Raw genomic sequence first — 26,471 nt, 5'->3', positions numbered from 1 at the left:
TCCATGTTTGGATTAACTATTTGCAGGAGCTATGGCCAAAGGAAGCATTTTTCTAAGCCTGATGACGGAATTCTGTTACAAATTTGGTTTTAGCAGTCTGAAGCTTCCAGGAAAGAAAGCTGAGTCAACGCTCAGCTCAAGTGAAGCAAAACCAATGCTAAATCTCTAGCTCTGATATTTGCATAGAACATAGAAATATAATCCAACAGCTCATAACACCACATTATGAGAGAGCTTTTATCAAAAGAAGCAGCAGGATGTCTTTGCCTGGGGATACTTAGACCTCAAGATAGATTTACTTGAAGATAAAAAGAAAAAGTTAAAGAAACTGCTCTGAAGACATTTATTCTAAAATAGTGGTCCTGCTTCATATGAACTAGAGCATCCTTAAGTTTAAGCCTCTAGGTAGTCTCTGCTTTAATTTCTCTCACCCAGGAAAGGAGCAAGGATTCTGTTTCAAGGACAGATAGATTCAAACCTGTTACATTGCCATACATCCTTGTGTAGAGAACCCTGCCTGTATCATCCTTTCAGGAATACTACAGCAGAACCGTGAGGTATGTTACAGAAAACACAGAGGAAGTGGTACTCTGTAAAATAGCTGCTCTTGCCCATTCAAAGGAAAACCACACTGATGATCTCAGACAGGAATTTGAAGACTTCAGATGGGATTTAGTCAATAGAAAATGGTCAGGACAGGATCTCAGCTTTATGATTCGTCTAAAAATATCACATACAGCTCAAAGATGTAACCTAGACCCAGTTTACTATCGATTTAAAAAGCATGCCACAAGTGACAAAATATTCTTAACACAGACTTAAATTTCAAGCTCTGTTTTTATAACTACTTAGAGATGCAAACATTACCCAAGCCTTGGCAAAAGGAATCTCTGGTCTGTCACAGAATCACATAATATTAGGGGCTGGAAGGGACCTTGAGAGATCATCTAGTCCAACCCCCCCTGCCAAAGCAGGATCACCTATACCAGGTCACACAGGAACTCATCCAGGCAGGTCGTTGCTCCTAAGTGTAGAACAAACTAATGGGCAGCAATAAATGTGCACGAAATAACCAAGACAGTAATTTCTTTATAGTAGCTATTTGCATATACTACAAGAGAAGATTTTGATCATTTTGGGATTGGGAAGTGCACAGTGGAGTATCTGTGCTACTTTTGCCCACTGTGCTTTGCTAACATATTGTACAGCCAGTAGACTTGTCTGGTATTTGTACTTTTTATGCTATTAGCAAGGAAGTGCTGAACTCGATACTTCTCAGCAACCACAGTAACTTAAATGGTTGTAAGGTTATTTACTAAATCCCAATCCACTTGCAAACATATGCAGCTTTCAGGACATGGGGCCAAAACCATCTGCTGGCAGCTATATGGTGCTTTGCCTGGACTGGGTGTGATACCCGTAAACCACTGGTAGAAAAGGAAAAAACCTCAACACCCATGCTGAGGCCCATTAAACTGTTATTCATACAAGGATTTTCCTCAAATTTCTCTGGAAGAGGCTTATGGTTTTGAGTGAATCAAATACTAGGTTTTGTTGAGCATGTCCCATACAGGCAGTTTACACACAGGACATACAGACAATATGCTACCAGCTTCTGATTTGTCACAGAAATACAATTCTAACCACAAGTACAAAAATAAACCATCCAGTTTCAGAGTCATTTCCAAAGACAGCCACAGATTTTCACTCATGACTCTATAGACAAAGACGCAGAAAGCCCTTCCCTGGCCTCTCTCTTCTTGAGGTCTCTGGCTCCTTGGCAGCTCCCGAGTCATCTCCCTCAGCCAAGACTGTCAGAGCGGGGCACACAGAGCCAGCAGTAGTGGGGAAAGGACCAAGAATGCAGCCAGCAACAGGGAGAGGTTTGACAAGCATCTACACAGCTGGGGAGAGACTTTGGAGCTGAGTAACTCTACCCTTGGTTAAACGGTAACCAAATCGTAAACCTAAATCCTCGCAACAGGAAGGGTGAAAAAAAACTTTCACATCCCCCATCCCCGGAGGGGGAGCATCCTGCTGCCTATCTGAAAGCAAGGTAAGTTTGGTCAGACAGCTAGACACAAAAATAAAGCTGTAGGGCTTAGAATTATATTTCATGCAGCAAAGTAAAGCTACTATCAGTTACAAAATGTAAGCTGCAGAGAAAATACAACTACCTCTGCATTGGGGAGGTTGTGGGGAGAGTGTCGTTTCTGTAGGTTTTCAAATCTAACCCGGTGCCAGAGAGAAAGCTCCTCCCAGGCTGCACCATGCACAAATGAAAGCAGCTTTCTCCACAGAAAGCCACTACCGCTTTAGCAATGCTTTCCGAGCACAAAACCAGGCACGGACACTGCAAGAATACGCAGCCAACAGCACAAAGGCATTTGCTCACCTGATTTTCCCATGATCAAATGGTGGGATTTTTTAAATTTCACCTGCTGCTTCCTCTCTCGAGTGAGTTTTGCTGCTAAGTGCCGGGACGAAACGTTTGCAATTTCAGCTCAACTTCTTCAGTCGCCTGCGACCGCTGCCGGAGAAAACTCAGTAACGGGAACCCGTTACCGCCCCTTCTTCAGCACTCGAGTAAGCCTGCCCATGCCTTATAAGGCATAGGGACACCGTTTTTGTTTTTTTTTTTTTTCTTTCTTTTCTTAAAAAGATCCTGTTTAGGGTCAGGAGCTATTTATCCTCCACAGTAACCAAGCAGCTCCAAAACACCATATGGTTCCACATACCAATTTAACTTAGTAATCATGGCTATCTTCTGACAAGAGTAGGCTGTGAAAATAAATTCTGCTGACGAATAATTCTGCAGCCACAGTGGGCAGAGCCCACCAGGGTAATTCATACAGCTAAACACTTGTTGAAGTTTTAGCCTGTTACTGTACATACAGTTGAAACAGACAAGTGATAAAGCAGTTTGAATTATAACTATATTTTACATCTAAAATAAATCGCTTCCTGTACTGTTACAACATAGTCTCTAGAAGAAATTAGTAAAGTGCAGCATAAAATTTTGCAAGTCAAAGAGGAAAGGTGCTGATGGTGTATTTCCTAAGAGCTGGATGTATATATGCCTCATTTTATCTGTGCAAGCACACTGTGCCACTGTTATCTTCACTCTGCATCGAAATACCTCAAGCTATTCTGGCAAATATTAACTATTTCAGCTATGGTGAATACATTACTTTGATTTAACTTCAGAAGTGCTGTGTGTCTCTGAACAATAATTCTGTTACGTGTTTCCAGCTTTCATCTTTTCAACATCAAAAAAAAAAAAAATCATGAGGTTAATGCTTTCCAGTTTTTTAACAACGCCACTCAAAACTTCAAGGTTCTACTTGGTTTTATGCCAAGTCTGCTGGCTCAGCAGGTTTTAATGATCTTTTATCTACCTCTGGAGGCTAAGCTCCATCATGAGAAAAGAAAAGTTTAGAAGTAACAACATGTAGACTATTTTCTTCCTTTGTAAAGAAGTAGCAGCACCAGGTAGGAAAAGACATCCTCCCTTCACTAACATATTGCTCCTCCCGAGGTTGTTTCAGGGGCAAGGTTGATACACAAGTCAAAGGGTTGTCAACATGTAATAGCTGATGGCATCACTAAGAAGTATGGGGACAACTGTGCAGCACCCATAGAAGGGAACTACAGGGTGTGTGTCATCTTCACAGCTGCATGATGCTTCACTTTCCTGGTAATAAGGCCAGCAGGGGAGCAGGAGGAAGAAGTCAGAGAAGATGCAGAAGGAAATCTCTTCCTTCTGCTCTGACTGGCAGTAGTTGGCTGAGGAGCAGGGTGGCTAAACTTGAAATACTGGGTTGTACTACTCCTAAGATACACACCAATGCTCAGCAACACCCAGTGCCACCCTAGGGTTGTGACAAGGAGTAGAAGGGAATTTAAATTTGCATAGTTGGGAGTCTCTGGTATTTGAAATGTTCATTTATAGTCTCATAGTTGGTTGTTCTATTTTGTACTGTTTATGTTTTAGATCTTTATAATAGCTACATTATAAAGCAACATTTCCTTGGGACCTGGACTGCATCTAAGAAAACAGCATCTAGATCACAGAATCACAGAATTAAGCAGGTTGGAAAAGACCTTCAAGATCATCAAGTCCAGCCTATCACCCAAGACCATCTAATTGAATAAACCATGGCACTAAGTGCCTCATCCAGTCTTGTTTTAAACGCTTCCAGGGACAGTGACTTCACCACCACCCTGGGCAGCCCATTCTGATGGCCAGTCAAGATCTTAAAAAATGACCAGATACCTGCATGCCATTTTTCACAACATGCTGTGCACTCATAACTTGACAAAGAGGGTTTGTCTGATTTGGCAAAAATCCAGCATTACAGGAAAAAAAAAAAAAAAAGGTGTGTTTTCTCATCAGAAACCAAGGAAATCAAAATCACTGCTCAGGCATCACATGTGAAAAGTATCAGTACAAAGCAAATGTGGTGACTCATCAGGAGTTGGAAAGCAATGTAAGCTGAGACACACAAAATGAAGAGGAAGGAGGGAGCTCAGCTTTTTTACCACTTTAACATTAGCTGCTGAAATGTCCACACTAATGATGGAAATCTGGAGGAAGTAAGTACATTAATAATTAAGAATGTAATCAAGCCTTTGAAAATAATTAAAGTGATTAAACAAAAGCCACTGCTAGGGAATTTTGAAAACTACTGTTTCAAGTAGTCCAAACATACTGGAATCTGAGTGGAAACAAACAGGAATTCCCATGTGCTTTATGGTGCATCAGAGTATCTCCAAATGCATGCTTGTTTAATTACTGCATGATTCCTTTACACACAGAAAATACTAGGATAACATTGGTATTATTAAACAGTGGGCATTGGAAACTGTCTTCCAGGAAGAGAAATGCCCTGAAACAATCAGATCTGAGTCCAGCATTCTGCCTCCTATACCAACACCTACTAAACATTTCTGGAAAACGTGCACAAAAAGTACAATGTGGATAGATTAACTTTTAAATGTTCCTTCTTTCTGCTAAAAGAAAACAGAACAAAAACAGCTGGCTAGAAAGAGTAACACTTAACTTGTAACAACTGGGATAATAAAGATTCTTTCTGGGAACAGGCTATAGAACACATTAAGAACAAAAAATGCAATTTGAAAGGAAGTGCATGAAATCATTACAGTCAGGGAGTTAGAGACAATTCATCTGCAGCAGAGCTATTTCATCTGCAGGCTGAAAATCTGCGGCTAGAATTTTGGTGTCAGACTGAGTATGTGACAATTAGATTACAAAACAGATTCCTCCTTCTATCCTGTTTTCCCTTTTCTCCCAACAGAGCAAATCCATTTCATCCATTCGTGTCAACTGCTTCTGTGAATCTCTTTACCTTGATGTGACTGATCCCAATGCTCTCAGTCTCACAACCTTGCCTGGTGCCACCATACGTAAACCCACATCCTTCCCCTGCTGTGCTTTCCTGTCTCTTTCAGAACAGACAGGACCCACACCTCTTCCCACCAGTGGTTTCTCTTTTATGTCTCCTAATCTGCCCTGTGTGACCTGCTGTTGGCATTGTGACCAGGCCTGGGTAGCCACAGGCTCTACTGCAGTGCCCCAGAGATTGCCTCGGGGCATGTGGACCTGGCAATGCCAGTGTGTTCTAACTGCCAGTTTGAATTTCCAGGCTCAGTTGGGATTGTGCTGCTGCCTGTTGTCTCATGAAGCTTGGTCTTCATAGTCACATGCTTTCAGCCCCCTATATTCCTCCAGTAGCTTCTACTAGCCAGCCATGTATGGCTAAATCTACAGAAACTCAGGACTAAACAGCCATCTTTTGGACAGGGCAAGAAAAGCAGGGGAGACTCCAGCTTACCATTGTCTTACCAGAGGTCTGCCTCCACACAGCTGAGTATTCATCTCCATTTGACAAGAGAACCCCTTGGACTCTGCACCAGCAATGTGTCTGTTATGAGAGGCCCAGCAGCAGCATGGATTTCAGCCTCCAGATTTCTGTTCCAGCAGCAGTGTGCTTTTTGGGCTCTCTGCTTCAGCACAGTACATCAGTCTGATGTCAAACAGCATTCCTCCAGGACCACTGCTCTGTAGCTATGACAGAAAACATCCAATGACAGACCAGGTGAGCACAAACACACAAAGGAGTCAGATGACTTCGCCAGCTGCTGCCCTCCAGGAGTGGTATATCCATACATAAATACGCTGACCCCACAGCATCTTGGGGTTTGCCTCCTTGTATATAGCCCTTGCAAACTTAATATCAGATCCACATACACAGTAACCTTTGTTTTAGCATCCTCATCCTACTAACTGGACGCACCTCCTGCTTAACAGCCACATATTTAGCCATTACATAAGCAATATCCTTGTATATGAAACACTTTATGAGTCAGAAAGGAAATTTGAGCAGTCACTCATGAATGAGATCATGAAAGTATGACAGGTCCTGAAAACATGAGTTAAAATGTTCAGAAGGCAAGAAAGCACATCTGATATTGAGATTAGCTAAAGAAGCACGCAAGCAGGTGGCATATTGCAGTACGGTTTAAACCTCTGATTTGCCTGTGCTTTGAATTACACAGGTAGTCTTGGTTTCCTGATCTCAAAAAGGATATGACAGAAGTGGAAAAAGATCAGAGAAAGGCAACAGGGGCATAGTAGCTTCATGCACAAAGCAGTAGGCCTTTGAGCAACCTGATTTAGAAGAAAGTATCCCTGCCATGGGGAGGGATTTTGGAATAAGATGATCTTTAAGGTCCCTTCCAATCCAAACCATTCCATGATTCTTCAACCAAGGGAAGAGATCATGGAAAGGCAAATTAGAGGCATTACTACAAGGTGATGAACAACACAGATAGCTCATCATTTATTGTGTCCTCCAATACAAGAGTTAGGGGATATTAAAAGAAGCTTGTGGGAATGAGGTTCAAAAATAACAGATGTGGGATGCAACAGAGAAGGTGGTTTGCAAAGGAATTTTTACGTCTCTGCATATTGGCTCTTGCTACCAGTGGGCGCTGCACAGAAGTGTCTGCCTCCCTTCCTTCACTCTCTCCCTTCAGCTGTTGTGAACCCTCCTGAGCCTTTTCCTTTCCAGGTTCAAGAGTCCCAGCTCTCTCAGCTTCTCCTCAGAGATGTTCCAGTCCCTTGGTTGTCTTTGTGGCCCTGTATTAGACTCAGTCCAGCACATCTGTAAGTTTCTTGTACTGGCAAGCCCAGCAAACACAGCCCAGTAACAGCTGCCCAGTAAAGCGTGTCCAGCCAAGACTGAGGCACAGAAGGCCTCTTCTAGTGTCCTGCATCACCAGGCCCTTGCTGCATTCAGTGGTGGACCACATCTTCCTGAGTCTTCCTTGTGCAGTTTATGCACTTGTGGAAGTCTATCCTCTTGCTGCTCACATCGCTCATCAGATTCAAGTCCAAACTGGCCTTGGCTTCTCTACAAGATTAAAGGGCAGCTCTATCACCCCACTGGGTCTCTCCCACCCCACCTGCATCTCCTGTACACTTTCTTATTATATCTGCATTCAGAGAGGTCTATGTCTCTTCCTTCATGCCACTCTTCCATCATCTCCTCTCCAGCGGCTTTCCTACCTGACCTTTACATTAGGCTCTTCTCTTCAGAATTCTCCTGCATGAATTTCATTTCCATACCAATGAGCCGTTTAAGTCCTCAAATATAAACTCCACCTGCATTCATCACATAGATTTGGTTCGGGTTCGTACTCCTAGAGAGTGCTGTTAACCACCCTGGGGCTATTCCTGTCTAAGCAAGCAGTTCAGCACAGATGAATTCATAAGGAGAAATTGTTTCATCGAGTGTTGTCTTGACCCAAGACTAGCTCAAGGCCAGCACCATGGAATGAATACCCAACAGCAGCTGTATCCTGCCAAAGAAATCCCTGGAACAAATCTTTGGCTCTATTCAATGTCAAAAGAATCCATTTCACACCCAGAGAGAGTTCCACAGTGCAGACTAATGAGTGCCAGAATGCTGAGAGGTGCATCAAGGCCTGCTTTTGCTGATCTCTTTCTACTGTTGATGCTGTGTCCTCCTTATAATTTCATCTAACTCACTTGGCAGAGTCATGACTTATCTCACAGGTACATGCAATGAGTTTGACTCTACCTTGTTAGCTAACTATATCATGGTTGATTTTCCTTAGGCAAGATTTCTCTGGTATTACTGCTTTGTATTTTCCTCCCGTTGACGACAGAAACACAATTAAATCCAGGAAAAGTCAAGCTAACAAATCCAGAAAGAAAACAGGATTTTTGTTCAACTACATTGTTTAGATTCTTTTCCCCCTCAATAAGTATTTTTTCCCTTAATAGTCTTCCACTACACTGGATTTTACATGCAAGAGGCACACTTCCAAAAAAAAAAAAAATTCCCAGCAACCACTGACACCAAGAATGAAGGCACTGCTTATCACTAGCATTTGAACCACTATATGGGAGGTGATAAGGACATACAAAGGATATTGAGGTGCTGGAGCACCTGTTCACAGAAGGGCAATGAAGGGTCTAGAGAACTGGGCTTAGGAGGAACTGCTGAAGAAGTTGGGGTTGTTTAGATTGGAGAAGAGAAGGCTCAGGGGAGATCTTATCGCTCTCTACGGCTCCCTGAAAGGAGGTTGTAGCGAGGTGTGGTGGGGTCAGTCTGTTCTCCTAAGTAACAAGTGATAGGACAAGAGGAAACTACCTCAAGGTCCACCAGGGGAGGTTTACATTGGCTATTGGGAAACATTTCACTGAAAGAGTTGTCAAGCATTGGAACAAGCTGTCCAGGGAAGTGGTTGAGTCACCATCTCTGGAGTATTTAAAGGATGTGTAGATGTGGTACTCAGGAATATGGTTTAGTGGTAACCTAGCAGCGTTGGGTTACCAGTTGGACTTGATGACCTTAAAGGCCTTTTCCAGTCAAACAGTTCTATGATTGTATGGTAAGGCACTGCTGGAAAGAGGCATCTGAGCAGGACAGGCAGCACACAGGCATCTCTGCAATGACAATGAGAAGATTATTTGGAATGCCTAATTTTTTGTTCTTCTTTCCCTCTACTCTTTCAATGAGCTCACAAAGCCATCCCTGTAGAGGAAGCTGCTAATCAAAGAAGCATGAAAAAAAATAGATGTTAATTCCATAGTAGGCGTTTCCTGGGGTACATATCTTCCCAGTGACACTGGCAGGGAAACTGAGTCCTGATGGTTTTGCTCACCTTTGCAGGGTGACAGCTGGGAGCAGAGAGATGTCATCCCCCCCTGTGCCAGGACATCAATGCTGGAGTTGGACTGTTTGGCTTGGTAGTACTGAACTTTAGCCAGAGCAGTCTGCTGGTCTGACAAACTCTACCTGCAAGTCCTGCTGCTTTCGTGAGAGGCAGTAACAGCAGCCTGGTCCAGACTGTCTGCTCACAGTTCTTCTAGTATAGTTAAAGCCCCTTCTAAAAACTGTGTCCTTGGGAGTAGTGCACCCTGAGGCAAAAAATTAAATCCATTCCTAAACTGTGACTAAATAACAAAATCATATGTGTAAGTCAGGATGGTGGAGGCCTCACAGGTTGGGAGTTTCAGGGATTGTGGCCTCACCTGTCCATGCTCAGAGCTCAAAGCTCGGTCACCCCAAGTTTATGCCTCAGCATTTGCCCTGGCTTACCTCTTGACCAGACTATCTTCTGCCTCTTCCATTCCTGTATGAGGCTCTTACCATTCCTTTATCTTCTCATTTTTGTTGTATGAATCAATCTGAACCAGCTTTTCTGTCAGTTTGCAGTTCTCTGCAAACTTTTTAGACTGACTGATGTTCTGAGAAATTTTTCTGGCTGTTATACTTAGTGCCAGCTCCTAGTTTCAGAGTCCTAGGGCTGTGGGGATTTCAGATATTGCCTTCTGGGTTTTTTTTTAGAGGTTGCTTTCTAGACCACTTGCTCGTAAAGAAAATCCTGACAGTGTCACCTATAAGAAACAGATGGCAATTAATTTATTTTTAGATAATGTAGGCATCAAGTTATTTTCAAGAAACCTGCTGTTTCTGAACAGTGAGAGATGATAAATCAAATTAGAAACTTACCTTTCTTTTCTTTCTTCATTGATGCTCAGTAGTGCTTTTTTTTTTCCCCTCCATGAATTCTGTCCCTTTGTCTTCACTCAGAACTCTTTAACAGCACCTTTGCTAACATTCAGTTTGTTGTCTTAGCTGTCAGCTCATTTACATACCTATATTTTCAATGTATTTTTTAAAAAGACTATTCAGGATCCTCTTTAGACAGAACATGTGACTGAAAATATCATATTTAATAACTATTTATATAATTTTAGTGTCTTTTTTCCATTACTTTAAGCAATAGTGCACTGAACAGTGTACAGCCAATATTAAAGTTGACAAAAAATAACTGGTGTTTTGAGTCCTTCATGTAGGTTTTAGAAGGATATTTTGGTTTTCCTATCTTATCCTTTTGTCTGATACAATTCTGAAGGCATTTTTCAAACTATGTGTTTACAGAGGACTGCATTCTGTCTCATCAGTGTTGCACACTGCTGGCCATGAGTGGTACCTTGTGTTCCCCTTTTTCTTTGCTTGTTACTTAGCACTTCTAAAACACTGATCATCATCTGTAATTTGAACACTACTTACAGTTTTGCAAAATCACAAAAATTACCAGCACTAAGAGTTTGTGAATAGATAACTTCAAGCAAGAAGGTAAAGAAAATTCTCTACACCTCTGAGATCAGCTGGTTCTGCTGTACCACCTTTAGGTTGCACTACCACCCACTGGCTTAAAGTAGAATCAACCAAAGCAGTGGAGTGGATAAAGTTGCTGCTGCAGCACTGCCTGCACAGTAACACTGCTCCATGAAGTGCATCCCAACAGCTGAATCCTCATTCCTGATGGCTTTAGCTGCACTGGCTGGAGAGGTTATCAACTCCCATTACTGTCCCCTTTTACAGAGATTTTGGCTTTTCAAGGCAGAACTTCTGTCTGGGTATTATGAGGTTTTCTCGGTAGCTGATCAAATATTATGATTTTTTTTTCTCTGAAAACCGAAGGAATTTAAAAGTATCATCACTTTTAAACCCCTACTTCTTATTTTTCAATTTTTTTTAAGGAACCTTAAATAATTTGCCATTTTCAAATGGAAAGTTGTCTTCATATAGATGCAAGTTACCTCACTCTTCTTTCTCATGCTGGAAGGGGTTTTACTCAGGATCACTCTCCACAGCTCAGCATCTTAGTATTTGGAAACAGATCCTGGGCAGGGCAGAATCCAAATTAAGCTTGAGACTGATTTCTTAGTATTGCAGGTAAAACTACTTAACCTTGAAGGTTACTGTCAGCAGAGATAATGAACTGCTGTGGGTTTTGATGTCAGTGTAATCCAGTGCACTCTTAAATAATTACTTTACTTGGTCAGATAAATCATCATACTTGTTGCTTTCCATGTCAGTAATGTGCATCCTCCTAGAATTTCTTTAGGCTTTATAGCACCTTCAGTAGCATTGCTCAAGAGCAGAACAAAATATGTAGGTGCAAAAATAATTAAATACAAACATCAATCTTTGTCTGCCTACTTTAGGCATAGTTTATCACATAACTAAATATAAATACATCTTACAGTAAACAGGTATCTTTTAGTAAGTCACTGCATTGGCTTTTAGATGCCTGCCTAAAATGCACTTCACTATAAGGATAGAAGAACTTTCAGCATTATCTCTGCAAGGACTTCATGGCATAAAGTATGATTTTTCTGTAGACTTTTGTTGGTATTAAACATTACCTCATTTCATACTCAATATCCAACCTTTAGCAGCTCAGCTGATTGAAAACATCTTGCTTTACTCCTGCGCAATATGAAGAGCTCTTCATGTTAAAACCAGGTTAATTCAGTGCTACTGTTACTGGCTTTCTATCTTGGAACCCAAGCGAGAGGAGAAAGAAAAACATTGTACAAATATGCAAGAACGTATTTGTGGTGTATGAATATTGGTATCAGCAGATCTCTAGATTTGCAGCTGGCAAAAATAGTAAATATTGAGCCTAATTCATAATATAGTTATTACTGGGTTTACAAGGTACAAGATAACAACAGCAGGCAGAGTAAAAGAGTATTCTATGAGTCTTTCTTTACTGAGTGTGAACACTTGGGATTTTTTTATGCTATTAGCAGAATTAACCAGGTTGGAAAAGACTTTCAAGATGATCCAGTCTAACCTATCACCCAACACCATCTAATCAACTAAACCATGGCACTAAGTGCCTCATCCAGTCGTCTTCTTATTATTATTTTTATCATATATTCCTGCCTGCTAAGACTGACCATGAACAAAGAGACAGCCAAGGTAGCAAATTTCAACTACAGTGTGCATGTGTGGATCTTGTCAGTGTTATGGTTTATTTTTGTAACTTTTCTATAGTTCACAGATGAATTGTGACTGTTATTCTGTATCATTTAGAAAAGAGCACCATAATTTATTGTCTGTACTTTTATAGCATTTCCTTGATAAATCTTCCATGGACTGTCCATTCTTTTCAGTAATGAAAATATTTTGGAGAATTTCCAACACACAACTATACTGGTTGTTCTGAAGATGTAACTTCAATTTTCCATCCAACTGTTTAACATTTCAGAATATGTGACTTTTTTCTCCTATGAGCAATATTGTATGACAAATACTCAGCTGCATAAGCTTCTTGAGATCTTTATTAATTTAATATTTTAAATTATATTATCTGTTTAGGAAATAACTACATTTTAGCTCCATTCAGCAGAGGGCAAAGTTGTTACACGTGCAACTGATTAATTTCCTTAGAAAGCTGTTGTTAATTTTTTTGGTACTATTTGGATTAGTGTGTTTAACAGCATCTGGAGATTTTAATAAAATGTCCAAACAGCATTTGGACATAGCCTTACATTGCTACACTAAATTATAGGCCTGCCACTTCATTAGATTTCACTGAGGAGTGACAAACCTTCAAGGATTATTTATGCATGAAGTACCACACCCTTTTGGAAACACAACTGTTGCTACAGTGGAACATCCAAAGAGTGAAATATTTATGAAAGAAAGGAGTATGGGAGGGGAGCCTTCTTCAAAGCAATTTGTTGCTTTCTGCATGCTTGCATGTGATTATTTTTCTAAACTCTGTGTGGAACAGGTAAGTGTTACATTAGGGACTTTTTAGGACATCAGGTAGTGACAGGACTAGGGGGGATGGAATGAAGCTGGAAGTGGGGAGATTCAGGCTGGACGTGAGGAAGAAGTTCTTCACCATGAGAGTGGTGAGAGCCTGGAATGGGTTGCCCAGGAGGTGATTGAGGCCCCATCCCTGGAGGTGTTTAAGGCCAGGCTGGATGAGGCTCTGGGCAGCCTGATCTAGTGTGAGCTGTTCCTGCCCATGGCAGAGGGGTTGGAACTGGATGATCCTTGTGGTCCCTTCCAACCCTGACTGATTCTATGATTCTATTAGCACTGCTTTTGTAGTCTACTAATTTTAACATCACAGTCTTTATTTTTTCCTAAGTGTTACTTCATATATTGTTTAGATCCTGGATCCTTCTGCTGCTGGGAGACAAGTCCATTTGGTTTTCAAAGCTTTATCTATTAATATAGAATCCCTGCTCTATAACTGCATACCTGCATATAACTGCATACAAGCATTTTCTATGCTTGCAACAAAAAACCAGCAGACATGGCATCATTTCCCTAATGCATTCCTTACTGCTCTGAAATTTGAATGTTGGGTATTTCTGGTGAGTTATAGTGGCAGTGAAACAGCAGTGGTAAAGTTGTCCAGAAGAATACCACAATTAATGATCAGATATTATATGAGGTCATATGCAAAAGGTTCTCAGAAAAAATGGTGCATTGTGGTATGGTCAGGTGAAATGCAAGACCACAGAAGGGGTTAGGCAGTTTTTAGTTTATTGACAATATATTCACACTGCAATCAGTACAGGGATCCCCAGTAACCACATGGAGGGTTGTGAGGAAAACATGGACAGTCTGGTCAGGCAACTGATGGAGGCTCCATCCAGGGGCATCTCCCTCCCTCAATATACTTTTTCTTTTCCACAGCAGGTTTTATATATACCATGCCCACCTGGTTACACATCAAACAATACCGTGCTGCAATAATTAGAACCTTGGGTCACTGTGACCTGATGGTCATCAGTGTGGGCAGGATGTCTGCTTTCTGAACTGGGACTAGATCATGTGCAGTAATCCATATTCTTGTCTTCTCATCAATCTTCCAAGTCCTCCCCTTGCAACTTGGGACATCCCAATCCTGTGCATTTCTCTGTACAAACTGCAGGGATCACGCTCCAAAACTTAAGAGCAGATGTTTATGCATAGTTTTTCTTTATATGTTAAAAGATTTACATAATAAAGTATGTTTCCTATTATTTCCCTATTAAAAAAAATAATCTAATGCATAAGTATTCTTAAATTCCTTCTCCAATATAATCTGAAAATCTATACTGTGTTTTAGGAAGACTTGCAAAAACATACACAAACAAGGATTACCTGAAAATACTGCCTGAAGGAAGACACTGAGAGTCAGAATGGCAATATGCCATCAGTAATGTTCAGAAACGCAACTACTGCTGAGGTTGGCATTTCTTTTGTTCATTTGGCTGTCTCTGTTCTGGCTGATTCTTGTCAATCCCAAAGCAAAAACCATCAATAAGGTGCTTCGTTAAGGCATGGGAAGTAGTCCTCAGTCTTGAAGAGGACTGGAGGTTCATAGAGGGTCTGTCGTTGTCGTGAAGATGACGATCTCTGCAAATTAGATGTGTTTACTTTATGCCTTCTTAAAAGAGCAAGCTTCAAAACAATGCCTACAGAGCTAAAACGTGACATAAGGAAAGTTTTCAAGGCACATCTCCTCAGTCAGACAAATTTTTTATCATAGCTCAGATGAGTCTAGCATGCTCTTAATGCCATTGACCTTTGACATTCTATCACCTGAACAGACTCAATCCTGGAAAGTGTATGACCTGCCTGCTTTGCAGGAGCCAAACACATCATCATGTCCAGCTGATGGTACAGTCACAGTAACCTTCGTCCTTCCAAAACCACACACCTTTACCTTCCTTGCACCAGCCTTTAGGTCCTCTTCAGCCACTTGACTTAACCCTAGCCTGTGTTCTCATTTACTTAGTTAAAAGTCTTCATATGGAAACACACCTAGAAAATATTTCTTCTGAGAAGGTAGCTGCTCCTGCTGAGCTGCTTCATCAAGTTGGAATGTATGTCCTATATGTTAAATGTTATGTCATTACCATTAAAAATAATATGGTAGTTGACTGCAAAAGAGCTGTTGTACTGTCTTTATCAAGACAAGCATAGATGTTTCTTTTAAATATTAACTGCACATTGTTGTGCCATACCAAATGGCTCATTTAAAGAGACAACAGCAAGGACCACTACTGACCATACACCTGCCACCCTGCATGTAAATGGCACTGCACTGAACACTGCCCTAGTGTCTATTTTCAATAAATGGACTTCATTACAAAGCTTAGAACCAAGACTTTGTTCATTAAAAATTCTTTTGGACTCGTAAAAAGACCTTGACTAGCTATGTTGTAGAACTCACAATCAGTTTGTCTGCAGACTTCTTCTGCAGGTACTTTTTGCCAGCCTAAGATGAGGAAATTAAGACTCTTCACTGGTAACAGTTAAAACTGTACCAAATACCATAAATACATTCAGAGTTTGGAATGCTTTTATAGTACCAACATGAAAATATGATTAAGCACACCTGTGAAATAGCTAAGTGGAATTTTTCCCATATTGAGTTGAACTGTATACTAGTACTTCATATGAACTAAGAACATATTCTCCTGTTATATTTGAAATTGCTGATTTATGACATTTAAGATAGATTTGTCTTTAACTTTAAAATAGCATTCATTTATCTGAAATAAGTTTATTTTGCCATTCAAGTTCTAATGAAATAAAAAAAATGAACCAAGATCGGATCTATAAATAACAGATACTATCAGTGTTGCCTATATCAGAAATTTTGCCAAATGTAAAAAAAATTCTTTGAAGTCAAAGCTCTGCTTGAAAATATTACTTCCTATCCTGTATTGCCTTTTGGGAAAACCCCTTCCTTGCAAGTAAGGGGTCACAGGTATTCTGAATCCATGACACTGATTTAAGAGGTACTTTATTTGCACATGTGGAAGAAAGGGGCAATTTCAGTCCAGTGAGGGAATTCACAGGTGGGCACAACACCCACAATTGCCTAAGGACACACTTATGACTAGTTAATTTTGCAGCAGCTTAGCAGACATTTTTACCTTTTGAGAGAGTCTACATCCTTAGTGTTATTAGAAGTTTTACAGGACAGTACTTTAAACTGTCTGATATTCAGAAGGGAAGAATTTAGGGCAACATCTGAAAGCAAGATTACAAATACACAGCTTGATAAATGCAAAGTAAGTCTTTTGTGTAAAGAAATAGATACATTTCAATGGGAAGAGAGTGAGAGGACTTGACTAAACTCAAGCTGTAGCAGGAAAACGTGAACTGCAGCTGCAGTGGAACTCTTGACACCAGTACAACCTCCTTTTCCAAAGCACTGGTACACTGAGTGAGCTAGTTCAATGCATGGGCAGAAATCTCTCCAAGCACGCATGTTTGTGTTTACTAGAGAAAACATTGTACCATGCAATACCCAGTACACCATACTAGAGAGACATTGTACCATGCAATACCCAGCACCACTGTGACCCATCTTTTACTTAATCAATTAACACCAGCATGTTCTGAGTGCTGGTTTTACTGCTAACTCATATTCAACCCAAGAAACCATTTGACATGCCAGCTTCAGCTTGCTGATACTTCCAAGGACTTTTTGCCCTCTTAACTGTGGAAAAATTGCTAGGCTGGCAAAGTGTTCCCACGCAGCACTAAAAAAAACACTTCCTTAGAATTTTCAAATGCTTCAACTGAAGATTTTAATTCTGTGGCTGACAAAAGTTTTTAGCAACAAAATGGAAAACACTGCTGAATATTCTTCAAGGCAAGTGCTGCAGTTGTTTGCTTCTGTAATTGGTCCATAGTAGCAGCTTTGTGTTTTTTCTTTGAAAGAAAAAAATAAATTGCATCACTCTAAACTTACAACCATCAAAGAAAATTAAGGATGGATAAGTCAGCTAACTTAAAGACTGCATAGAAAATAGGAGTGAAGAACAGGTTTCATGAACTGAGTCTTAACAGGACAATGCATATTCTTTTTATAGCTATTTTTCTCTACTGCTACACATGCTTGCAATACATAGGAACACAAATACCTCAAACAGCCACAATCCTCTTCCTTGCCCCCTTTGCAAGCCTACTTTATTTCAGCATTCTCACCAGGAAACCTGAAGTACTATAGGATGAATACAGGAAAAGATAAAGAAAAGAATCTGGAAGCTGAAGACACAAGGAGGATACTTAGAAATGGTGGACTGGCAGGTGATGCCCAGAAGCATCAGGCATTCAGAAGTGGGATTTTTTCAAGGTAAAGTTTATTTTAAAACTAAGGCACAGTGCCAACTGAAGGTTAGGTAAGGAATCTCCTCGAAATATACCAGAGAGAGCACTTCAAGTCTTCTATAAAGAAAGTCTACAGGCAGCAACACGGAAAGACAGAGAAAACTGCATCTATAGGAAGTTTAACAAAATGCTTACATTATTACTGAAGTGTGTGGATTGAGTAGAAATAGAACCTTTATTTTAAAAATACTGTGCTTTCTGTGTAGCTTTCTATTTTTATTTGGTAATATTTCTGACATGGTATTATTCATGCAGTATGATCCCTTAAGAGTGTTGTCTGTACAGGCTCTTCCTACTTGCTCCGCAAGCCATCAGGCGTGGTTTAATATAAAGGCTTGTGCATTATTGTGCTTTTTGTGTCCTTCACATTCTCTTCTCCATGTATTCAACCTTACTGTGGAAAGTTATGCAAATCATTGTAAGAATTTGTGATTTTTAAGTTTGAGGTGTTCTGTTTTTTTCTTTAATTAGGTCTCAAGAGTTTACAAAAATCCTAGGAAGGTATACAGTTTTACAGTTAAATTCAGGTAACAAATTTACTTCTGTTTTTTTTTTAACCATCCACTGTGGTAAGCAGAGCAACTAAGCTGGTCATATGGTAACTATAAGGTAACCATAATTACTTACATTAAGGAAGGATGGCATGCTGATTGTGTGCAAGATTTTCTTGAATGTGTTTGGAAAAGCTCCGAGGTCTGTTTCTGCCTTTACGACCCGTTCTTCCAGTCCAGCTACGCTATTTCCAATCATCTTCACAAAAGCCTAGTGTGGAAAAAAAACCCAAAATCCCAGAATTCCAACTTTTTCACTGACAAGTTAAAACAGAATTACATACTGCATGACAGTGGTGAAAGTCCCATTGCTTGAGTAAGGAGTCAAAACCTCCGTGCTATAATTCCCTTCTACCGACAGCAAGTCTGTTGCATTTCTAAAAAATATTACTTCAAATACTTAAAAGATTACAAAACCAGGTTAAATCTAATAAAACAATCAGTGGTCCTTTTCCTATTTAACTTTTGAATAACTAATTTAGACTTCCATCTGCCTTTTTACTAAAAGTAGCATCAAGGACCTGAATCACAGTTTTGAATTTTTACCAGAGATCAACAGACGTCTCATTCTACTAGTGTCTGAACACTAGCTCCTGGGACAGTAACTGTGAGAGACATTTAAAAAAAAGAGAGAAGGAAAGAAAAAGAAGGAAAAAGTGGTACTACTGCCTTGCTTCAAGCAGTACATACATAAAAAAATATATTTAAAAAAGGTATTTTGTTGTAGGATGCCCAGAGCCTCCGGAAATTCTTAATAACTTGTGCTCTCTTTATTAACCCTGAAGCATTGAACCCAGATTAGACACAGCGAGCAAAATGGATCCCAGCCCATCCCACACGCATGCACTCGCAGTTAGAGCACACCACTGATTCTTCCTCCTGTTAGATGGAATACATCTAGAAGATACCAAATACATACCTCTAGCTTGTCAATCTTCCTGTATATGTGTCTCATTTGTGTAGCTTTTGTGTAAATCTGAGGTATGCTTTCATTGATGACCTGAGAGGAATCACTTCGAATCTAAAGATGATTTGAAGAAATAATACAAAACAGGTTGAATAAGACAAAATGTTTAGTAGATTTCATCCGAGAAACTAGAACTGTGCTACAATTAACTGATTGCAACTCAGTTTAAAAATATTAGATTAGTTTTAGTATAATAATAGTAGATTAAAACTAGTAAGCTAACTTCTTTGTACAGTTTAGCAAGTGACTTTGAAGATAATTTATTTTGCATAGGCAAATATTTGCCTTTATAATTATATGAAAAATAGGCTGCTCCAGCCTTATGAGAACTAAGAGATGGAACATTTCCCAAGACATACTAAAGAACCAAATACATTAAACTAAAATGTTTACTTAAATTTTACTACCTGAACATTTCTCCAACTCTGCTAAAAAAAAGTCAGGCCAAAAAAAAAAAAGTCTTATTTTATTGGTATAAAAATGCCCAAATAGTAAAGTTCCCCTTAGAGTACTGCAGAGAATCACATGTGCTACACTTCATAAGACAGCCTATATACCACTGTCAGCTTATAGGAACTTGCCACTCAGTTCCTCTTGCAAAAACAAAGCTGCCTTTCTGATGAAAGAGTCCTCCAAAGACAAATACAGCTTTGGAAGTTTGGGAACTCTGATTAGATACTTTGATTACGACAGGCACAGAAAATGTCTTTATGTATTTTAAAGGAGAAGTAGAATATCACACTGTCCTTTTAAACTCGTGTCATTGTGCCACCTGAAATGAGAATCCATGTATGTACATGGGCAAATACACAAACACATTTTTGTATCTGACGTTATTCTGACATTAAAGTTTGATAGCTTTCACCCACAAGTTTTCCGATTATCAAAATGAGTTATTTACTTAACAAATGTGCTTTCATACTGGAACCTTCTTAGACCAAAGGCCGCTTCCTATCTTGTTTTAAAAACACAAGACATTAAACTGTATTCTGGCTTCAAAAACACAGCTACATGCAAGTTATACACACCATGTCCAGCATTCCCACAAATTCATCCACTCTGGTCAGCAAATCTTCTAGACTCTTGTCTAAGCTTTCTATCTGCAAAATAGAAATACTTCAAAGGTACCTGGAAACATACTTCCCTCCACAAGATTCTCACAAACAAAACCTCTGAGTACAGACATCAACCATGCTAAACTCAGCCTTAACAGAAATCCCAGTTTTCCCATCTCTTGGGGACGTTAAGCACAGGTGACCAAACCTGTACTATTCTAGCACATAGAATGCTTTTGGACCATGGAAGGGACCTTTAAAAGTCATCGAGTCCAACCCCCCTGCAGCAAGCAGGAACATCATCAACTAGATCAGGTTGTTCAGAACCCCATCCAACTTGACCTCAAACGATTCCACGAATGGAGCTTCTAACACCCCTCTGTGCAACCTGTGCCACTCTTTCACCACCCTCATTGTAGAAAATGCCTTCCTTATATCTAGACTATAGCTTCCCTCTCTTAATACCACTACCCCTTGTCCCATCACTATCGATCCTACTAAACCCGGTACCCATCTTTCCTGTAGCCCCCACTTTGAGTACTGATAAGCTGTTATAAGGTCTCCCAGGAGCCCTCTCCTCTCCAGGCTGAATACCTCCAACTCTCTCAGCTTCAGGCCAGCCTCTGGATATCCTGTTTTGCACACAACTACACCGAGGCCATGCAGCCGGTGCAGGGTGTCAATCCTTTCTGCCTGCACAGGCGGCCAAGCAAGCCGTCTCCGAGCGCTGCCCTCCCCTAACAGCCTTTTGCCGCCCCACTGCTCCCCGCGTCGGCGGGGCCGGGTGGCTCATACGGACGGTTCTGGCGTCGCTTCCTCTTCCCAAGGAGCTCGCCAAACCCGACGGCAGGTGCGGTGTGAGGCCACCGCTGCTGCCCCAAGGCGCGTCCGCCCCTCACCTGCTCGCTGAAGAGGCTGCGGTCGGCCAGCAGATACGAGGAATAGGCGGCGGCGGTGGCGCTGAGCGACGCCTCCATGGCATCTTCGTCCTCCGGCTCGCCGAGACCAGACGTGCTGCTGTGGCTCTGAGAGACATGTCCGCTGTCCGCGCCAGGGCAGGAGTCGGGCAGCTCGGCTCCAGCCCCCTCACTCTGTCCCGCAGCCGCCGCCATGCCTCCAGTACCTCCCCAGTCCTCCCGCCCCGCGTCAGGCGGCGCCGGCTGCCGCTCACGTGAGCGAGGCGGGCCCGGCGCAGGCGCACTCTGGGCAAGCAGGGCCAGGAGCGTTCGGGCCGAGTGTTCGGGCCCTGCGATCTCGCCTGCGCCCGGTAGCGGCAGCGAGCGCTCGCACGACAGCTCTCTGGGCACTGAGGAGGCGGCCTCGCGCCTGGCAGTTCGAGCGCCAGGCTCCGCAGGATGGCAGCGGCCGCTGCCTCTCAGCGGCACCGGGGCTTCGCTCCGAGCTGCGCTCTGCCTCTCTTGAGTCCGTGCCGTGTGCTGATCGAGTCAAGGACACCAACGTGACCCCTTGTGCAGGAACGCTCATGGAGAATTTGGCCCTCAAGAACGACTAACGTGCCTCTGTTCGCTCAGCCGCTTGAGCTTAAAGCCCATTTAACAAGTTCGTCTCGTAGCCAAAAGGACCTCCACGTGCAAAACCCAAACGGCTGTCTGTTTCCACACTGAGGTTTCTGCTGGTAGCAGCTGAACTGGGAAGGGATTAGATCTTAACTAGTATCAATACGGTACATGCAAAATTAGCACTTTTTCTCCGCCAGTTATGCAAATAAACACAAAACGTTTGCAAATGAGCAGAAAACAGTTCCAAGCCTCAAGATACTTTGCAAAGTGTTACTTCCCAACCCATCACTAGCTTGCTAGTCTCAGTTTGTAATTTGTCTCAGGTACAAGACTTTCATGCTGATGCTATGTGAAACACAATTTATGCTAGGATGAGGGAGGTGGTATTTTGTGCTAGCACACTTCAGAGAGCCATGCTGAGCAGGCTCCAGGCAAAGGCATGCAGTGTGGCAGAGAATCACTAAGCATGGGCTTTTCCTGAAGAGCCAGAAGTAAGTCCTCAAAGCCATGAGGTTTGAAGCCAGCCCTGCTATGAGTAGCATAGCAAACGATATGGTTCCTATGGAAATCAGTAAAACAGTACCCTTTACTAAAAGTGTTATGGGGAAAAAAAACATGGAAGGAAACTTGGCATCACTAACACCATCTGGAGGAATCACAAGAAAAGTATTACCAAAATGGTTACATTTTCCAAAAAGGAGTCACCACAATCAGGTGTCTTGTTTCCACAGAATGATGTGATTTAACATAAGGAGAAAGATATAGCATAGGAGTAAGACAGTGCACATTTTATTGCAGACAGGTCACATTTTCATCAGTTAAATAAGGTAAAATTAGTAACTTCAGCCAGACAAATCCTCTTACTCATAAAAGTAGTCTTATTTAAGGTGTAACAAAATTTTCCTGATAAGATGGTCTGATTGACTGAAGCACATCCAGCTATTCCGGTTTTTACTGCACCAATCATCAGATATTTTTTTTTTAAGGAAAACCTTTGGTAAAGTACAAGCACAGTTTTAAGACAAACAGGATCAATGTTCTATTCTTACTGTGTTGGGAAAAATACGTACAGCTCTATAATTGCTGTGATACCTAGAAGAGTTTTAATCAGAGGAAGTGAAAGAATTTTAAAATATTTTTTTTAAAGCAAATCTAAAAGAAATATACTAAGTTCCATGTCCCAAACATATTTAACAAAAAGAAGACGACTGGTTGTTCCACAGGTATTCTCAATTGGCAACAATGAATTAGTACACACATCTTTTTGTCCAGCCATTACAGATTCCAAAATGGAATGTCTTTTTTTTTTTTTTTTTCAAACCAAGACTTCTGAATTTCATATCCATACGATATTTAAGAAATGTCTATTCCACCATATAAAAAAAAAAGCTTTAATGTACTACAAAGTTAAAAACAAAAAGAAAATTACACAAGCTAAAAGTAGAAAAATACATTGTAAAACATTTATATTTTGTTCCTTACACTGATCAAGATATAATAAAATACTTTAGATTAGACCACTTTCATAAATTCATGACATTTTCAGAAGCAGACAGTTAGTGACTCAACAGTCACTGGTTACCCACTAGCCAGCAGCCAGTAAACATGCCTGATCATTGCGAACATCCAGGTATTTTAAGTTTCTACAAATCCTGTGTAGGAATGAAGATTTATTACTAGAAAAGTCCAAAAATAACAGAACTATTCTCAGTTAGGTTTGACAGTCAGTCAGCATCCCTCCTCAGTAGAGCAACTAGCCAATCTTTTGTAAGGAAAGACTTTTGTGGATTTAGGTTGCCCCAGAGATACAGCAAGCATTTGTGCCAGCTCTGAGATGACAGTGACAGTTCCTAGCACAGTTGTCCACTTCTGCTGCTTTCTTGCTTGCATCCCTAAAATTCACACCATGATACTGAAAAAACAGAGATGATGGGGGGGAAAAAAAAAAAAAAAGAGGTATTATCTAATAAATATCGAAGAAGAATACATTTACACACAATGGTGCTAAACCTAGCTTTAAGTCCTTATTGTGATGTAAATCCTTTCCCAGCGTAGCAGACGCCTGTGCTGCAGGCAGGCCTGCCTCTGACCAGCGGGTGGTGCTGATCTCACAGCAATGACAGCAACGTCCGCCAGCATTGCTTCCTTAGGTCTTTATGTGTATGTTATGTGTTTGTTTCACTTGGAAAATATATTTGCAGCATCTCCCTAATATTCTTACTACCAGAGTAGGAAACTGCTACTTTTATAAAGCTTGTCTGGATTAGACGTAAGGTTGGAAGTATGGTGTAAACAAGTTAGTAGAAGGTCTGTATGTAACAGTCAAAGTTCAGATGGCTATTCAGAAGCACTCTCTAAACTGGTATTAGAAGAAAGCCAGATTCCACTTCAAATAGACATGTCTGTTACTATTAAAATCTAATTCATGTACATGCATGTATAGATACATCCACCCATGCATTCAAACCCACATATGTAGCACTGCCATTGGTAGCCTCTAAGACTGCTGAGATTATACCAACTAAAACAATTCTTTGTTCTCACTTTAAGGCCGGGACATAAACCAGGTTTGACACTCTGGCTTTCTTCCTGACAAATTTTGCAGTGCATGACAGTTTTATGTCTAACTCCAGATTCCACTTTTCTTGGAAAGCAACAATTTTCTGCACCCATGAGGTCTATGAGAGTATCAGCTCTCTGTTTTGTGTGCACAGTCTGTTGCAAGAGTCAATTGTCCCAGTTGGCACTTAAGACTGAAAGGACAGTTGCAGGAATTGCTACTAAAGTGTAATGACTGTACCATCCTCCTCAATACCACCTCTGGGGATAACCAGACTGTGTCGGGGATCAGTTTTTAAGGAACTGAGTAATTTGTGGATGTTGCCATTGCTTTCTCGGCCAGAGTTGTTGTTGAGCACCAGGTCCCTTTGAAGTCTGTGGCTAAGGCTGCTACCATTGATTCTGGAGAGGCTACTGGAAGTAAGGCTGTGCAGTTTAGGAATGTGCTGTGGCTCCAGACCGCCCTCAATGACAATGTCAGCCTCTTCATCACTCTCCATTTCATCAGGGTGGAAGTTTTGCAGCACGTGGGATGTGGGCAAGCTATGGTGACTTGCAGTGCTGTCTGTAGACTGGCCAGAGCTACCAGATGTCCTACTGCTTCGAATAATATTGTTCCTCTGGTTTGCTGGCTTGACTGTGATAATAAGATTATGGCTGTTGGCAATCATCATGTCTGTGACTTGGTCGAGAGTCTTTCCTGCTACTTCAATGCCATTAACTTCCAGGACTTCATCATTCACAGCCAGCAAGCCTGTGCTCTCTGCTAAGCCTCCAGGAACCATGCGAGAGATGAAGATGCCAGGTACTTTTTCTAGTCCATGAGGAGTAACCCTTACGCTGGTGCCATCGCGAATGTAGAATCCTAAGGGTTTCTCACACCCGTGCCGGTACAGCCTCACCCTCCGGTGTGTTTCAGGAAGGATGTCCACGTCGATGATGGAGGACACAGGTCTAAAATCATGAGGCATGCTAATGTTGATGTGGGGACGCCGGCGAAGGTTGTCAGTGCGGAGAGTCACCAGAGCCTTCTTCTTCCTCGACAGTGTGTTGGTCCCAAAATTACTGTAGTCCACTTCATCTGAAAAAGAAACAGTACCAATGTATCAATCAAATGAAGAATAATTCAATCTATAGGGGAGTTTCCTCTTAAATATGGTTCAGTGAAGCTACACTCCTAATGATACAGAAAAAAATCAAATTATTTCTTCCACTTACTCTAACCTCTGTTTCATTTTATGTCTATTACCACGTCATTCAGAATGAGCTGTTTTCAATGACTAGCCATATTTCTGTCATATTTTGAGAGAAGACGACTTCGGATTCTTAACTTCTGTTGTCAGCTGTGCAGAATGCAATTACTTGCAGCTGCATTCTGATACAGCACCTTAGATACCAGGCCATATTTTCACAGTTGGACTGCAACTTTACAGGTACATCTCAAGTGGGCAAGGAATGCATACACATTCCTAACCTTAAACTCTGAATCAAAGAGCATTTTAATATCTAATACACAGCCTTAACTGATTGCAGACCTTAGGTACAAACATGGAAGAAGACTGTGAGAGAGTAGCTGGCTATATTTTTAGCCTAGCCCTTTTAGTAAGGGATTTACATTAATATGCATCTCTCAGTACAGCACTTTTCTCTTTGGAATATTTTACTTCCCTTCAGCTGAATTTGACAGCAGTAAGTACCAAGTACCAAAAAAGTTCTGAGCAAGTAAGAGGCCGTGTAGAAAGAGAAGCAGGAATAAAGGAATTCCTCTGCTGCCTAGTCCATATGCTAATGATCACAGAACAAATATGGACTCACACACTCCTGCCCTTGAGAGGAAGATCCACAGGAAGCAGCCTTTTGAGTGTCTACTGTTTAAGGAATTGTTTCAGTATTTTAATTTCTATAGCAGTATCTCAAGGGCATGTGCAAAGGGATCAACTTTAAATCAGCCAAGTAATATGACATGTTACTCTGTAAAAAAAGCTCATACAGCGCTTTGCATAAAAAAGACTCAGAAAGTTTTAATGTATAATATATGTCACTGCATTTCACAAAAAATACTGTGCCTGTTTTAAACATGAATCAAGCAGTAGCTGCAAAGCTGCAAAATTATTTGACTAGGAGTTTAAGCATGCCAGTACTTTTCAGATAAACTAGCAAACTTTCTGCTGATTCTGCTGTTGAAGATGAGCAGTAAAATACAAAAGTACAATTACAGAACTGTCACTAGTAAAATTTTCTCTCCAACAAATGAACCTTGCATAGTAATA

At 41.0% G+C, this 26,471-nt stretch overlaps 3 protein-coding genes across 3 annotated transcripts in view; all 3 read right to left on the bottom strand.

Moving 5' to 3' along the window:
• The window catches only part of GLIPR2 (GLI pathogenesis related 2), a 29,799-nt gene extending 27,385 nt beyond the window's left edge, over window positions 1-2,414 (bottom strand). Inside the window, exon 1 of the mRNA XM_054382033.1 lies at window positions 2,396-2,414. Within this exon, the coding sequence (XP_054238008.1) occupies window positions 2,396-2,408 (13 nt within the window). The 5' untranslated portion in view covers window positions 2,409-2,414. The remainder of the gene's footprint in view (window positions 1-2,395) is intronic.
• An 11,530-nt stretch (window positions 2,415-13,944) lies between these two features.
• On the bottom strand, window positions 13,945-21,234 carry BLOC1S4 (biogenesis of lysosomal organelles complex 1 subunit 4). Its single transcript, XM_054382032.1, has 5 exons — window positions 21,022-21,234; window positions 20,096-20,167; window positions 19,020-19,121; window positions 18,177-18,311; window positions 13,945-14,777 (listed from the first exon to the last, which is right to left on the bottom strand). The coding sequence occupies exons 1-5, from the start codon at window positions 21,232-21,234 to the stop codon at window positions 14,679-14,681; spliced, it is 621 nt and encodes a 206-aa protein (XP_054238007.1). The 3' UTR covers window positions 13,945-14,678.
• Window positions 21,235-24,422: 3,188 nt separating this feature from the next.
• PARD6G (par-6 family cell polarity regulator gamma) overlaps window positions 24,423-26,471 on the bottom strand; it is a 68,257-nt gene continuing 66,208 nt past the window's right edge. The window contains exon 3 of the mRNA XM_054382031.1: window positions 24,423-25,282. Coding sequence (XP_054238006.1) covers window positions 24,423-25,282 — 860 coding nt within the window. The remainder of the gene's footprint in view (window positions 25,283-26,471) is intronic.

This window comes from Indicator indicator, chromosome 6 (assembly GCF_027791375.1).
Source record: "Indicator indicator isolate 239-I01 chromosome 6, UM_Iind_1.1, whole genome shotgun sequence".
Classification (NCBI taxonomy): domain Eukaryota; kingdom Metazoa; phylum Chordata; class Aves; order Piciformes; family Indicatoridae; genus Indicator; species Indicator indicator.
This window is presented reverse-complemented; position numbering and strand designations above follow the sequence as displayed.